General features: G+C 36.6%; 1 protein-coding gene across 1 annotated transcript in view; it reads right to left on the reverse strand.

Moving 5' to 3' along the window:
- si:ch211-51h4.2 overlaps nt 1–13,945 on the reverse strand; it is a 72,053-nt gene that overhangs the window by 48,004 nt on the left and 10,104 nt on the right. The window contains exons 4-9 of the mRNA XM_044128212.1: nt 13,238–13,279; nt 11,649–11,722; nt 11,478–11,546; nt 10,201–10,300; nt 6,051–6,189; nt 338–403 (exon numbers count right to left, since the gene is read on the reverse strand). Of these exons, the coding sequence (XP_043984147.1) occupies nt 338–403; nt 6,051–6,189; nt 10,201–10,300; nt 11,478–11,546; nt 11,649–11,722; nt 13,238–13,279 (490 nt within the window). The remainder of the gene's footprint in view (nt 1–337; nt 404–6,050; nt 6,190–10,200; nt 10,301–11,477; nt 11,547–11,648; nt 11,723–13,237; nt 13,280–13,945) is intronic.

Genomic DNA, 13,945 nt, shown 5'->3' on the forward strand with positions numbered 1-13,945 from the left:
CAGGTCAGGCTTTTTTAAGATCAGCAATCGGCCAGAAAACTGCAGTCAGTGCACCACTAATAAGATGCTCATTTTCTTTGTAATTGAAAACCTCCAGTGAACCATAGAACTCTACCTCCCTGCATGGCTGCTTACACACACAGTGAAGGAGAGCAGAGAATTTCAAAAGTACATGTGCTGCTTAAGTTGATTATTTAACCCTTAACTGGAAAATAAATTCTATTAGTTATGTAAGAGGATGCTGATTAAGTGACTACAGTTTGGTTTTGGGCTTCATAAAATGCTACTTAAGTCCAGCCAGTACACATTATTCAGATCGTTCTTAAATTCAACTCACCTGATACCAAGAAGAGCAGCAAAAGCCTCACTGCCAGCCAGCACATAGCTAATTCCAATTGATATACTGTAAGTAAAAACAAAACAACAATCAGGACAGATTGAAAGAAAATAGATAAATATATAGGAAAATGATCAGGTATCAAAGCCTTTAGAGAAGAGCTCCTTCATTGAACAAAACAGATTTTGCATGACCAAAGTGTCTGAAAGATATGAAGCAATACGAGATTTAGTTTTAAAATCACTTCCTGTTTGTAAAGCAATGTCTTTATCCTCCACAACTGTTCCAGTTTAGGCTTTTCAAAACAAAGAATGCCTTTGGGATCAGTGTTGGGATCTTCTCTTCATGTGCTCCTCGAACATCACTCCCTGAGAAGCAGCATTTCCAAAACAACGTGCACGTCTTCATAAAGAGGAGTGACAAGTATCAGAGAGGAATGCTTTTACAGTTGGTTTCAAGACAGCTTTCAACAATTGTTCCCTCCTTACACGTTAAAGCTCCTGAAAGCTCCTTAGTAACCTCTTAACAGTTGGTTACTAAGACTGCAGATCTATTGCTGGTTTCTCCACACACCTAAGTGCTGAAGTACACCCAAGCTTTTGATTCTGCTCACTTTCAAACCGTTCAAAGAAAATACTAAACAGACGTAGGAAGAGCCGTTTTCAATCTAGAAGAAAAAAAACAAAACAATCTACATCTACAAACCAAAGACCTTTGAAAAGAAGAAGTTATTTCAAAAGTTTTAATTTATTGCTAATTTGAACTAAGTTATACTTTGTCAAAAATAATTAATGCAGGAAGAAGGAAAGAAAATGTGTGTGCCTAATTATTTTTTCATTGTAGCAATCAGTCTTGTGTATTCCTCATTAATATGTGCCACAGTTATAAGGAAAATTCTTCTATGGTGCTGAGCAGCAGAGCTGTGTGTGGGAGTTGCGCCCAGTAAAAACCTACTAAATTGTCTCTGTCAATGCCAAACAGCTTCCTCTGCTAAATACTCTTGTTTGGTATGATTTACTAAATTGGATGGAAGAAGTTTGATGAAACAAGATGTACTGCCAATTTAATTATTTGTCTAATACAGTAGTGTGTGTAAGAACTGTAGGGATTAGCACTGACATCCCAGATGACAGAGTTCTGTCCCAACAGTTTAAGATGTGAGACGATTGCTGGTTGCAGAATCTCTTCTTATTACTATGAACCTTCCAGAGCACTCAGGTCTTCTGGTTCTGGTCTACTCTGCTCTCCACTCTTCCAGAAAACTGCTTAACAGCTGAAAACCTGAGATCCTTCAAATCAACACTACAAACACACCTGTTTTTCAGCTGTTTTGCAGTTTTCTGCAAGTTCGATACAGATTGGTGGTGCTTAGAAGCTGAATGCTGCTTCTCCACATTTGGTTCTGGTCATGTAAATAAAACAATTTTAAAAAAATCAACAAATATTCAGACAGACTTGTTTCAGAAACCTGTTGATCGGAACATAAAACAATGTGCCTTCAAGTTGTAATGCTTTATTGGAAGTTTAAACAAATATGAATGAAATGAATTTATTATTCAAGGCATAATTTTGACCATGTGAGAATACCAATCCATATAAATATACTTTTTTAGATGTAAATGCATATAATCTTTTATGTTGGAAGATTTCACAGGAGAAGAACAGTTGAAGTCCCTAAAAACAAGAATAACACTTGTCTAACATTTTTTCCGACCCACATGGGCCTTAAAATGTCCTTCAGTGAGCCGTTCCAATTTGCAGTCTAATCGGATGTCACAGCTGGATCCGAGGGGAATTATCTGGCCTCCCAATCTTTATCTCCACCCACAGGTTGACATTGTGCCTTATTCACTGTGTCTCAGAGTAACTTCATATTTGACCTCTACTTGTTCATTCTACAAAATAGAGTGAAGTCCCTCTTTGGGCAGTAACTGGAGCACTGCACATTAATCACAAATTTCAGTCAACTAGAGACTTTACTCTTCATACTATATGTTTACATTTTAATCAGCTGGCTTTACCAAGCAGCTTCAAGTTAATCATAAAGACACCAGCCCTTGAGGACTGAATTTATAGACCCCAGGTTTAAAATCAAGTATGAAATAGTCTTATAACAGGGGATGTAATAAAAAAAAATAAATGTTAGGTGTTTTTAAAAATGAGAAAATGAAGGGGACTGTGCAGATGGACATGTGAATCATATCCATCAATGTACAGGACATGTGCATTGGGCTCAAAGACGGTGGGAAGGTTTTTTTTTTATTTATTTTTTTTTAATTACACTCTCATTTAGTTGTTTTGAGAAACAACTGATCTAGAAGGCCTGGGAATAAAATGTTCGTTCTCCATAAGTGCTTAAAACAGAAGTTGTCAAATAATTATTTGTCAAATGAATCGAAAGTAAATCATGTTTCACTTTCAAGCATCTAGAAACCACAGGTGAATAAAGCACCTGTAAACTGTAAAATTAGATTGATGAGTGTTATTATTGCAGCATTCTATATTTTAGCTGCAGTTGCATCAGTTCTGCAGCAGAGCTGCACAGGCCATCTGAGAGCTGCAGCCTCCCTTAGCTGATGGACATTTCACATATTCTACACCCTTATTGCTATGGCATAATACTTTCCTATGTCATTGACAGGAAAGGTGGCGAGGCAATAGAATAATGAAGGTATTAGAGCAATCTGTTTTTGTGTGGCTCTGACTGCCTGCAGTGATCAATGTAAAGCCAAAAAAACAACTAATGAATTTTAAATTGTTTTATTCAAGCTTTTATTGTAATAAAAATGTAATTGTAATGCAAATCAGGCACAGATCTTGCATTTCGTGTGCAACAAAATCTAAACCCTTCTCAACGATCCACAGTTTCTCTGCTAGACATGAATGACTGTTCTTCCCTGCTCTTGTTCGGAGCTAGCATTATGCTAGTTATTGCTCATTAGAAAACAATCAGCTTGTGATCCTGTTACTTTGTTTTGATCTGCCTGTAGTACATCTTGATTGGTATTTCAGTGGAGCATCTTCAAGGTGTGCAACTTCTAAAGATCACTCTATAGCTCCCTAATTCACAAATTCTCTCAATGATAACATATTATTTGTGATAATAGAAGGAATGAACTTTGTAATTAGTTTTGTCTTTTAGAATTGAAATATTTAGCATTGCTACATTGATGAACTTACAGTTTATGGTGTTTTACTTCTGCCTCCAGGACAAAATGTGTGATGATCCTCCAGTTTGTTTTTAAAATATTTTCTTTTATATCAAAATTGAATCTTGTTCAAGTGATTTTTCTCTTTGCATGCAATATTCACAATAACCTGTGCGGGTTCTTTAACATTAGGTCATGTATAAATATTAGACTAATCTAGTTGTGAGTTTTAATTAAGTCACCTCTTGATGTACGGAAATTTTGCTTTCACAACTATGAAATATCACAAATCAATACACTAACGCTTTAGTTGCACATCGTCCATCACTACTCCAAAGATATTACATGAAAACAGGCACTCGTTACTAATTATGTACATTTTCATTCTGAGTTCTGAAACAAAATGCTATGGTTTTATGAACACATGAAGGTTATGAGTCTCTGTCATTGTGTAGAGTTTTGCCAACAGACCAAGGCACGGCAAGGGTAAAGGATGCAGGTCATGTTCTGGGTGGCGTTTGTGTGTTAGTGCGATTGAGCCTCTGCATTGATCGACCACTAAGCCCCCATGAACACAATGAAGAAAGTATTGATTGGCCAGGTGTTTCAAAGCCCCTCACACCCTGATAACAGGACCTTCCACCCATGTTGTTAAAAGCCTTGTGCCCCTCCTCTACGGACTTACAAACTGGTCAATGCTGCAAGCATTAACTTTGAATAATACAAGATCTATAGCTTTTTCTTTAAAAACAAAGTTACAATCTGGATTCAATAAGTAAATGGCCATAGCCGCATACTAATTAAGTATTTTAAAGTAAGGTTGTCTCTTCTGGAAACCACACTGAACTCAAGGTCAAACAACAGATCTGAAAACAGGGGGATCACTTTAAAAAATTACAGAGCCTCAGGAGTTGCTGTAATAAATCATATTTTATCAGTGTTTGGCTCAGTTTGGCTTGTAACTCACTATTTCAGCTCTGTGCAGTAGAAGGCCAGGCAGTAAAGCCCTAACCTCAAGGACGTTTTTTACACAAGTCCGTCCTAGCTCTGTTAACAATCTGCAACAGTGGAGATTAAATTACTTGGCAAGTTTTTTCCAACAATAATGCAGTGAACATTTGAGAAGATCGCAAAGTGTTCAAAAGCAAAAATAGCCTGTAGGAAATGCTACTGTATGATAAGGTAATTTAATTTGCAGGGGAGACCAGGGTGTACAGATAAGACCTGTGATGTTGCTCTTAGGTTAATGTTGACAAAAAGAGGTTGTGAAAAGTGATTTTCAGGGAGAAAAAGTTTCAAATCATGAGGAAGCAAAGGGATACAGAAAAAAGAAGTTCAAGAAGAATGGAAAAGGCTGCAGTGTATGTATTAAAATAGCCTGGCAACGGAAAAAAGAAAGAAAACAGTCTGGGACATCTGCAAATGTAAAAGAATATCTAACCGGGTGTCATTATGTCTTTATATCAAGGGAATCTCTTTCACTGTTAATAAATTATAACGCAGTTCCACTACTTTTTATCAACCACCAGATCATCAGCACTGAAGGGAGCCATTACTCTTCTAAAGATCTCTCCAGGATGTGTGTGTTTTCCCCCTCAGGCTACTATTTGTAAGTGCATGTTTTATATTTATATGTCTTAACATCTTCAAGCAATTTTGTTTTTAATCGCCAAAGAGATAAAAAAATGTAACATTTGTGAGAAAACACTGTTATATTTCAAGCAGTCACACACTTCGCACATAACACAGTTGTCACAACCTCTTGTTAAAAATAAATGTACATTTCATATTTCATTATCTTAAATCCTTATGATACAGTATGTCTTTGGAATGTGTCATTTTATGTAGAAACAAAAGAAACAACCCCTTTCCCCCATCAAAACATACATATGAAATTCAACAATCTCTCTGTTCAGTTGTTAGCGGGAGCAGCAAAGTTCTGCTGGTTAGATTTGGGTGGTTTATTCTGCATCTGTGATCAGTTACACCAGAAATACACATTTATATTCTCACCTCCTAAAAGGCTTTGGATGCTTCCAGACTTACTCCCTTAAGGTACAACTTCCTTCATTTGACTTCCACTGCTTGCAGTTCCCGTACTTCACATATGAATTTTGTCTGGAAGTTTAGTTTTAAATGTGGGATTAAAAGTTATTAATAATATACATGTGGCTTGCTAATTGTTATTTCAGTTCTGGAAATCAAATCAAATGCATATGCATGTTTCAGTAAATAGGAAAGAAATGACATCAGGGTAAAATAAAATAGAAAGGTTTAAAACTCCTTAATCATTTTCACACATATCCATTTAAATATGCACTGCTTTGTTGCTCTATTGCATGAATAACAATAAAATGTGGAATGAGTTATTTCTAAGTGTCAAAATGTAAAAAAGATTAATATGCTTGAATATTGTTGTCAAACACTTTGCATCCCAAGGAAGACAAAATAAAGATCAATAAATTCAACCTCCCTCTTCCTTCCCACACACAGCGTTATTCTACTTTTATTATGTAAACAATTCAACGTCATGACATGGAAAGATCATTGCCATGGTAACTTACAATTGAAAGAGGAGAATGCAGTTGAAAGCATGGCTCATAGGCCGGGAGAGGAAGAGGCAGCCAAGCAAATGAAGGTTGGGTTGCAGGTTCTCAGCTTGGTCACACAGAGCTGGGGAGCTGGACTGTAGTAAACCAGTATCTGTGAGATACAAACGGGTTCATGAGGACAGAGACAAACTGCTACAATATACTGTATGTCAATGTGGTTCATCTTAAAGTGTTCCATTATCATGGAGCTTAACACCTGGACCACACTGCCACGTTTGGTAAAAGATAAATTATATGAGCCTCTGAAAAAAGGACAGTAGACAGTTGTCATGAGAGTGAAGGCTACATTGCTATTTCTGAACCTTACATGTTGTCTGAACAGCAGTACAATGCATCATTGGAAAGCACCAGGACACAAACCTTGGGAGTCACCATGAGCACAAAATTTCAAAAATGTTCTAAAGAAAAATAATCAGAGAGGTTAACAATGATCCCTGGGTGTCTGCCAAGGTATCCTGCTTGACTGGCCTGTTCTGGAGTTGATGAGTCAAGGAAAACAGATGTGAGAGCTCTTCATCATGGAGGACTTGATGTTACCGTCCCAAAAAAACTCCTTTGCTAAAATGGCACATTAATGGCTGACGAAGTTTGCCCATGAACATTTAAAACATGGTCATTTGGTCTGATGAGACAAAATTCCAAATCTTTGGGCACAGGGCAAATAGTTTGTACTTGTATAGCATTTCATCTAGGCGAGAAGACCTGGAAGTGCTTCAGGGATTTCTAAAATCCTATCTAGAGTTTTCCAGACAATACAAGAACACACAAAAACATGCACGATTTACTAAAGTTTGTTTGTACTGTTGTAACTATTAAACAATCTCCTCTTCAGTTCAACCTTATAAATGGAGATACACTGTTGATGTTACCTCTATAAAATAACTTGCAATTAAGTATTGGCAAAGATCAATGTAATTTACACAGGTGGCGGAGTGTTGTTGTTAGTAGCTGTTGAAAGTAACAAAGAAAGTTACTTTTAATGTAATTTAGTTACTTTCTAAATCAAATAATCAGTAATCCAACTAAGTTACTTTTCCAGGGACTAATCAATAATCCGATTTCAAAGTAACTATGCCATCACCCTATCATGCAACGAGTTTCATCAGCATCAGTATTTGCATTGTTTCCTTATTTATTTTAAGCCTTGAACAGTTCAGGTTAAGTCATCGTATACAATATATTGATTAGATTTAGAATTGCTGTGCCTTGTTTTGACATCTGTGATTTTTAATGTTTTAGGATTAAGACGTGTGCTGTGTTGTGTAAGTACTGTCAGAAATCCCTGACTTATTTATGCATTAGTCAACATGAAAACTGCATATGTTTTTTCTCTTGACAAAACATATGCAAAACATTTCACAGTTTTATCGCTCAGCCCACACTTCAAGGAAGAATGTCAAGACCGGATCCAGAGAAAAACAGAGGAGGTTCAGCGCTCTACCTCTGACTTGCTCTAATCATCCTGTGATCCAGAATAGTACAATGAACAAAACCCTTTCTGCAGCTAGAAAGATGGAAGGTTTTGGGTTTCTTTGGGGGTAGGGGGGTGGATTCCCAGGCTGCTCATATACCATGGGTTTCAAAAGAGTGACCCAGGGCCCTTTGCAGCCTTCTGAGGGATTCTGTGCGGCCCTCAAATACAACACAACGATGCCACAAATGTTGTTTTGTCAGCTCAAGAGATTCATACTGACCCAAAAGACATCAAAAACAATCTCTGACATTTTCACTGATGCCATGTCTTTCAAAAAAGATAAGGACAACTTAAAGTATTCTAAAAATAGAAGCTGCAACACAAAGTTCTCTTCTCTTAATAACAATGTAAAAGAGGAATACAAATGTAAAAATGATGTTTACTCAGAATACTTTGTTGCATCCACTAAGTAAACTTGGCTGTTATTATTCCTGAAACACACCAAAAAAATCCACATGAAGTTGACTTAACATTTAGGACATTGTTTGCAGGTTTCATTCATTTGTTTTTAACAAAGGAAACCTCCAAGTCGTTTCAGATCTCTAATGACCACTACACCAGGGGTCGGCAACCCAAAATGTTGAAAGAGCCATATTGGGCCAAAAAAACAATAAACAAATCTGTCTGGAGCCACAAAAAATGAAAAGCCTTATATAAGGCTTATAATTAAGGCAAAAGAGGTTTTAAGTGTTTATATTGGCCTATTATCAAAATGACTAAGCATTCAAGATTAAATGTTTATTTTCCCTGCAGTGCATCCTGGAAGGAATGATGCACCACATGACTAATCTGCTGTACAATGGTGCTTTAAGAGTGCATTCAGACCAACCCAGAATTAGAGTCCTGAATCAGACTCTAATCTGTTTGTCTAGAAAGGTAGAGTTTTTTGGGGAGGTCAGAACGCAAATTTGAATTGCAAGACAGACTTAAAAAGTGAACTCTGATCCACCTAAAAACCTCAGTCTCGGTCCAGTTGAAGTGGACGCTAAAACGGTAGAAAACCTGTCTGAATGCAACCTGACTAGAGCAGGAAAAAGCAGGAAGTTAGCAACAGTGCAGGACATTCTGGTCAATATATTACTCTCTGCTATGCGGGTTAACAAAGATGTTGTGTCGGTTGGAACAGGAATGCGTGCCGACACAGAAGGCGAGAAAAAGCAGAATATAAATGGTTTAAAGTTGTTTTACTGTTTATCAGCTTAAATCCCCATTGCTGTGGCGCTCTGCAGCTGCTGTAATTTTTAAACCTTTAATAAATGACAAAAATGGGACTAATTGCCTAGGTTGTTTGAACATTTAATCATCAAATAGGTTGACATATTTCATATGTCCCATAGTCATGGTTTGTTACATTTGACAAACTAATAAAATTAACAGCAGCAATTATGTAATTATTCACCAATATAAGAGAACAATTTGCTTAGTCCTCTCTTGCATCTTGACAGAAACCAAACTGTTTATCAATTTATATCAAGGGAGAATACTTACAAACACCAGCAATTTTTTCAGCGTTATTTTAAGCCATATTTATAGAAATCAGGTAAGAAATAAAGGTCATTTTTGTGATTCCTGCTCATCCCACATTGGAACAGCCTGGTTTAATGGACAGATTCACCTTGTAGTAACATCGCCTGCAGGAGCGTCCAAACCAGTAATGTATATGAATAAAGAAATCCTACAACCACTAAAATCTGACACTGCTCCGTTTTTGTTTTCTTTTTATGAAGAAGGAAATTGAGCTGGTCTTCTTAAGAGGTTTCGTGTCGATTCCTTCAATAGTTCTTGGTGTAGCGCCCCCACAGGCGACGGGGGGAACTGGTTTTTCAGCTAGTTTTAGTTGTTTGACATAATGCAGTGTGAATGCAAACTAGAATTCTGAAAATGTACTAAATGTTGTGATTATAGGCCCCAATTAAAACAAAAAATATATTTCCCACCCCCATCTTTTTCCATTTTCAAACATTTTTGAAAAAGCTCCAGAGAGCCACTAAGGCAGCTCTAAAGAGCTGCATGCGGCTCTAGATCCGCAGGTTGCCAACCCCCGCATTAGACAATCAGATTTTCAAATATTGTGCATATTTTCTGTTGAAGTTGTTAAATTGAACACTTTAAAATGTTCTTGCATTCTTAAAGGAAAAAAGTTCACATTTTGTGGCTCTCAACTTCACTTTAAACTTGACAGTTTTGGCCCCCCTGGTAAACGTGCTGACATCACAGCTTCATATTGCCTATGAGGATTTCTGTGCAGCTATGCAGTAATCTCTTCTTTGCCAACTAACATGCTCCCCCCCACTGATCAAGCATTGCAGGACAGTATCACCTTAGCAACAAAGCCAGAGTCATCAGAAAAGGCTTAAAATGATTCCAAGACAAAATGATTCAACACTACAAATTCAAACAAAAAAGGCAAATCAGCATCTCAGAGAAATTACACTTCGTTCTTCGATTATCAACCAACCCTGACCATTTTATTCCAACCTACTGACTGAAGTAGAGAGCTCCATCTAATCATCTTAGAGGTATGTGGTCAGAAGAAAAAAAAATTAAAATGCTTTCTTTTCCAAAGTTTTTCCAAAATCTCAGTTAAAAATATTAGTCTGATCTTCAGCAAACACAAAAATGTCTCACCAGCTTCTGCATTGTCAGCTTCTTCTTCCTCTTCTTCGTCTGGTGCGATTGGATTTTCTGGGCTCACTTGATCCATTACAATACACTCTGCAACACCTGTCTGAGTGCAGCATAAAAATAGACATTAGAAAAACAACATAATATACTTTCTATAGACTGTAACTGATCCAGGTGGGGGCTGTGCTTAATTTTATTTATGATTTAGACCATAAATAGTTTTTTAAACTAAAATCTTACTTTGACTAAAGGATTTACTGGTTTTTATGTCACAGATATAAGCTCTACCTTTAAGTGTACAGAAGAAAATTGCTCTGGATTTAAACAGGTGTTACTGAATAATAATCCAAAACTTTAAACCAATTAAAAATGCTTAGCACTCTTCCACTACAATCCTCCATCTAAGAATTGTTGATGAAATGAAAAAACAAAAAACAAACTAAAGGTGCACTGGTAATCTGTTTTTACCCAGGGTACATTTCTTCAGGTTTCAACAACCCAAATGTAAGACTTTAAGACCTTTTTAAGACTATTATGAATGTCATCTATAATACATGATGCAGCAGCAGCAGCAGTTTTCTTGGGAGCTTTTGCCACGCCAGTGGATCAAAACTGTCACAATTCTGTGGCTCCAGGCAGCAGTGGTGTGTTTTTCACACTGCATATGGCTCTCTAGTCTTAAGCCCCGCAGGGCCAAACTTTTTCTTTTGCACAGAATGCATTGAGCATCATATAGGTTGGCAAAAAAAGTGAGCCAATGGTGAAAAGGAACGTCATACAACCAACTGGCAATACACTTGCACTTACCCATGGTAGACTCAAAAGGACAGTTAGCAATAGCAATAGGATATTAGCAGCTTGTTACCAGTAGCCTCAACTGTCTCGAAGGTGTCTGCACATGACTAACGCTTTTGCCAGACAACTAAAAAGCCAAAAACTAAATGATGAAATAGTCCTATTTATTCATTAAATAGAACTGTTTAATGATTAAATATTCCTGCCACAAACAGAACTTAAGACCTGCAATTAACATATTTAAGGCCTAATTAAATTTTTTTAAAATTTAATTTAAGACATGTTATGACTTTAAGTTTAGCTACATGTACTTAAGACTTTTTTAAGGATTTGTAGGTACCCCGGGAAATACGGAGTAGTAAAATTGGCTCCTGAAAATCACCTTGGTTCCTGGAAAAGGTTCCTGCAGTCGACATGCATCACTAAGAAGGTCACACACAAACTGTAAATAGAAGAAGGAACAGAGTCTGGTTTGTTCTCCTGACCTTTAGAGAGTCCAGCTGCACCACTTGACATTTTTGGAGAAGTTCCACAAACAGATAAATGAGCAAGGCCTACAAAGCAAAAGATACGTCAATTCATAATGCGTCAATAACACATAATAGATAAACAGACAGGAAGATGTTTGCATTAACATTTTAATACACCTTGCTAACCTGAACAAAGAAGCCAACCAGAAAGGAGACCAGGAAGGGCACCAGGCCAGCATGTGCTATAGTGACTGGAAGACCTGAAAATGAAACTAATGTTGAACTGCCTCTGAATTTGATTCCCACCCAGGTAAAAGTGAAAACATGAGCTAGACAATGTCTGTCGAGCTTTTTGTCGGTGTGTCTCAGAAACGTCTCTCTGCGCTGGCTCCAGATTTCTATGAAATATAATTGACTATGCTAATTTTTATATGAGATTTAAGTGGCTGAGCAAGTATTAACTAGGACGGGTCGGACCTTTGTGGAACTACATGAAAACTCTGCTCAAAACAAAGCAGTTAAATGTAATGTCCCATGTAATTCCCACCTCTACAAAAATGTCTCTGGTGTTGGCCACACTTCATAAAACACATTTAAATTTTTCTCTGCCTGGAAATGGAAGGAGTTTTAATTATATACCAAGTGAGGATATATTTCAAAAAAGACATGTAGGAGAAAGAGCAAACAGTCGCCACTGAACCTTTATCTTCATACTGTCATCTTTTCCAAAGCTGCTACAAAATTAAGATATTAATATTTTTAAACCTAAGACGCCAGGTTTGAAGTTTTGGGTTGTCTACATTGTTTCTCAGGATGGTTTTAGTAAGGATTTGAGGTGTGTCTGATTTTTGTGACTTGAAGTTAGTTAAAAGTTACTAAAGTTACCAGACACTACATTCAGGGAAGAAAAAAAAACATGGATTACTTTATAGCATGGGTTTAAAATCTGTTCCTTTTGGGGCGTGCTCCGGTGGCGTAGAGGTTAGCGTGCCCCACATTTGGAGGCCCTCAGTCCTCGACGCGGCCATCACCGGTTTGATTCCCAAACCCGACGACATTTGCCGTATGTCTTCCCCCCTTTCCTGTCAGCCTACTATGATAAAAGGGACACCAGAGCCCACAAAAAGGACCCCCTGATGGGAAAAAATAAATAAATCTGTTCCTTTTTTAACATCTGCTAATTAGGAAAACTATTTTAGTGAGTGAAATGTGTCAGTATAACAACAGCAGCATATTTATGAACTAAGTCAGTGCAGAGCTCTAATAGTGGGCATTTCCACTTATTCATGGGCCCATGAATGCAGCATGGCAAGAGGTAAACACCCTAATTTTAAAGTAGTTTTTCAAAGTACTTTAAAAATAGATTGCAAAAATCTAAACAGAAATACAAAAAGCAACATAGATCATTTTAAATAATCCAAAAACAAATAAAACAATGTATAGAAAGATTTACCTGACTTCAAAAAACGGATGGTGTCTCTCACGGATGTTGCTATTTTTAATGGTTTTTGTATCCAAAGTATATTATTGCCATGATTGATGGCAAGCTATTTTTACTTAGGGAGTTCTGAGGCATAGCATGTTTTTCTTCCCGTTTTTATTTATCTAAAGCTTTGAGTGCTCATTATGAAATAAAACTTGGAAAGCTAGCCTAAATATTAAACAATATTTTAGTTGTAACCAGTGAGGACAAGAAAGGCTTATGTGATGAGAGTCAATGTGATGAGAGGAAGATTAGAATGTTTATAACTTCATAAAGTAGTTTCAAAACTTACCTAAGATTCCAGTTCCTAGTATTGTTGCGATGGTTAGAAAGTCTGGAAAGACAAGTTTTGAAAATATTAACATTAAGGCAAAGATGGTTTTACCCTTTATCTCTTTATGCAGCTTAAAGTCATATTTCGATTTTTCTAAAGATTATGCTACATAAAAAACAAATTCCATCTCACTTTACAAAGAAAGAAAAATCTAAAGAGATACAAGTTCAGCACATACACACACACACACACAAGGGCATGCTCTATTGGCTGCCGTCTTAAGATCATCTTGAAAGCCTAGAGCAGCATGTGGCACTGCTCACCTAGAGCCAGAAAAACACAGCAGGATTTCTAAATTCTCACATTTTTGTAAATCTTCCACACAAGTAGTCCCTAAACATAGCAGAATATATATTGTCTTTTTAAATCAGCTATATATTTTTTAAAGGGACAGTTTTTAAAATATTAAAATAAGTCAGTAAAATTAAACAGATATGTTAAAGCATTTTTTAAATACAATATAATAAATTAATATAATAAAAACAATAAATAAAAATTAAATGACTAAATTCAAAACAACAAATATGGAAAAGCACCTTTTAAAAACTAAGTACAAATATTAAAATGACAAAATAAATAAAAATAAACAAGTAAAAGTGGAAAAGCACAAGCATGTAACATCGCAGATTAAGGAGAGATAAATACAGACTGCAGACTCAACCAGAA

This window comes from Gambusia affinis, linkage group LG10 (assembly GCF_019740435.1).
Source record: "Gambusia affinis linkage group LG10, SWU_Gaff_1.0, whole genome shotgun sequence".
In the NCBI taxonomy this organism is placed as follows: domain Eukaryota; kingdom Metazoa; phylum Chordata; class Actinopteri; order Cyprinodontiformes; family Poeciliidae; genus Gambusia; species Gambusia affinis.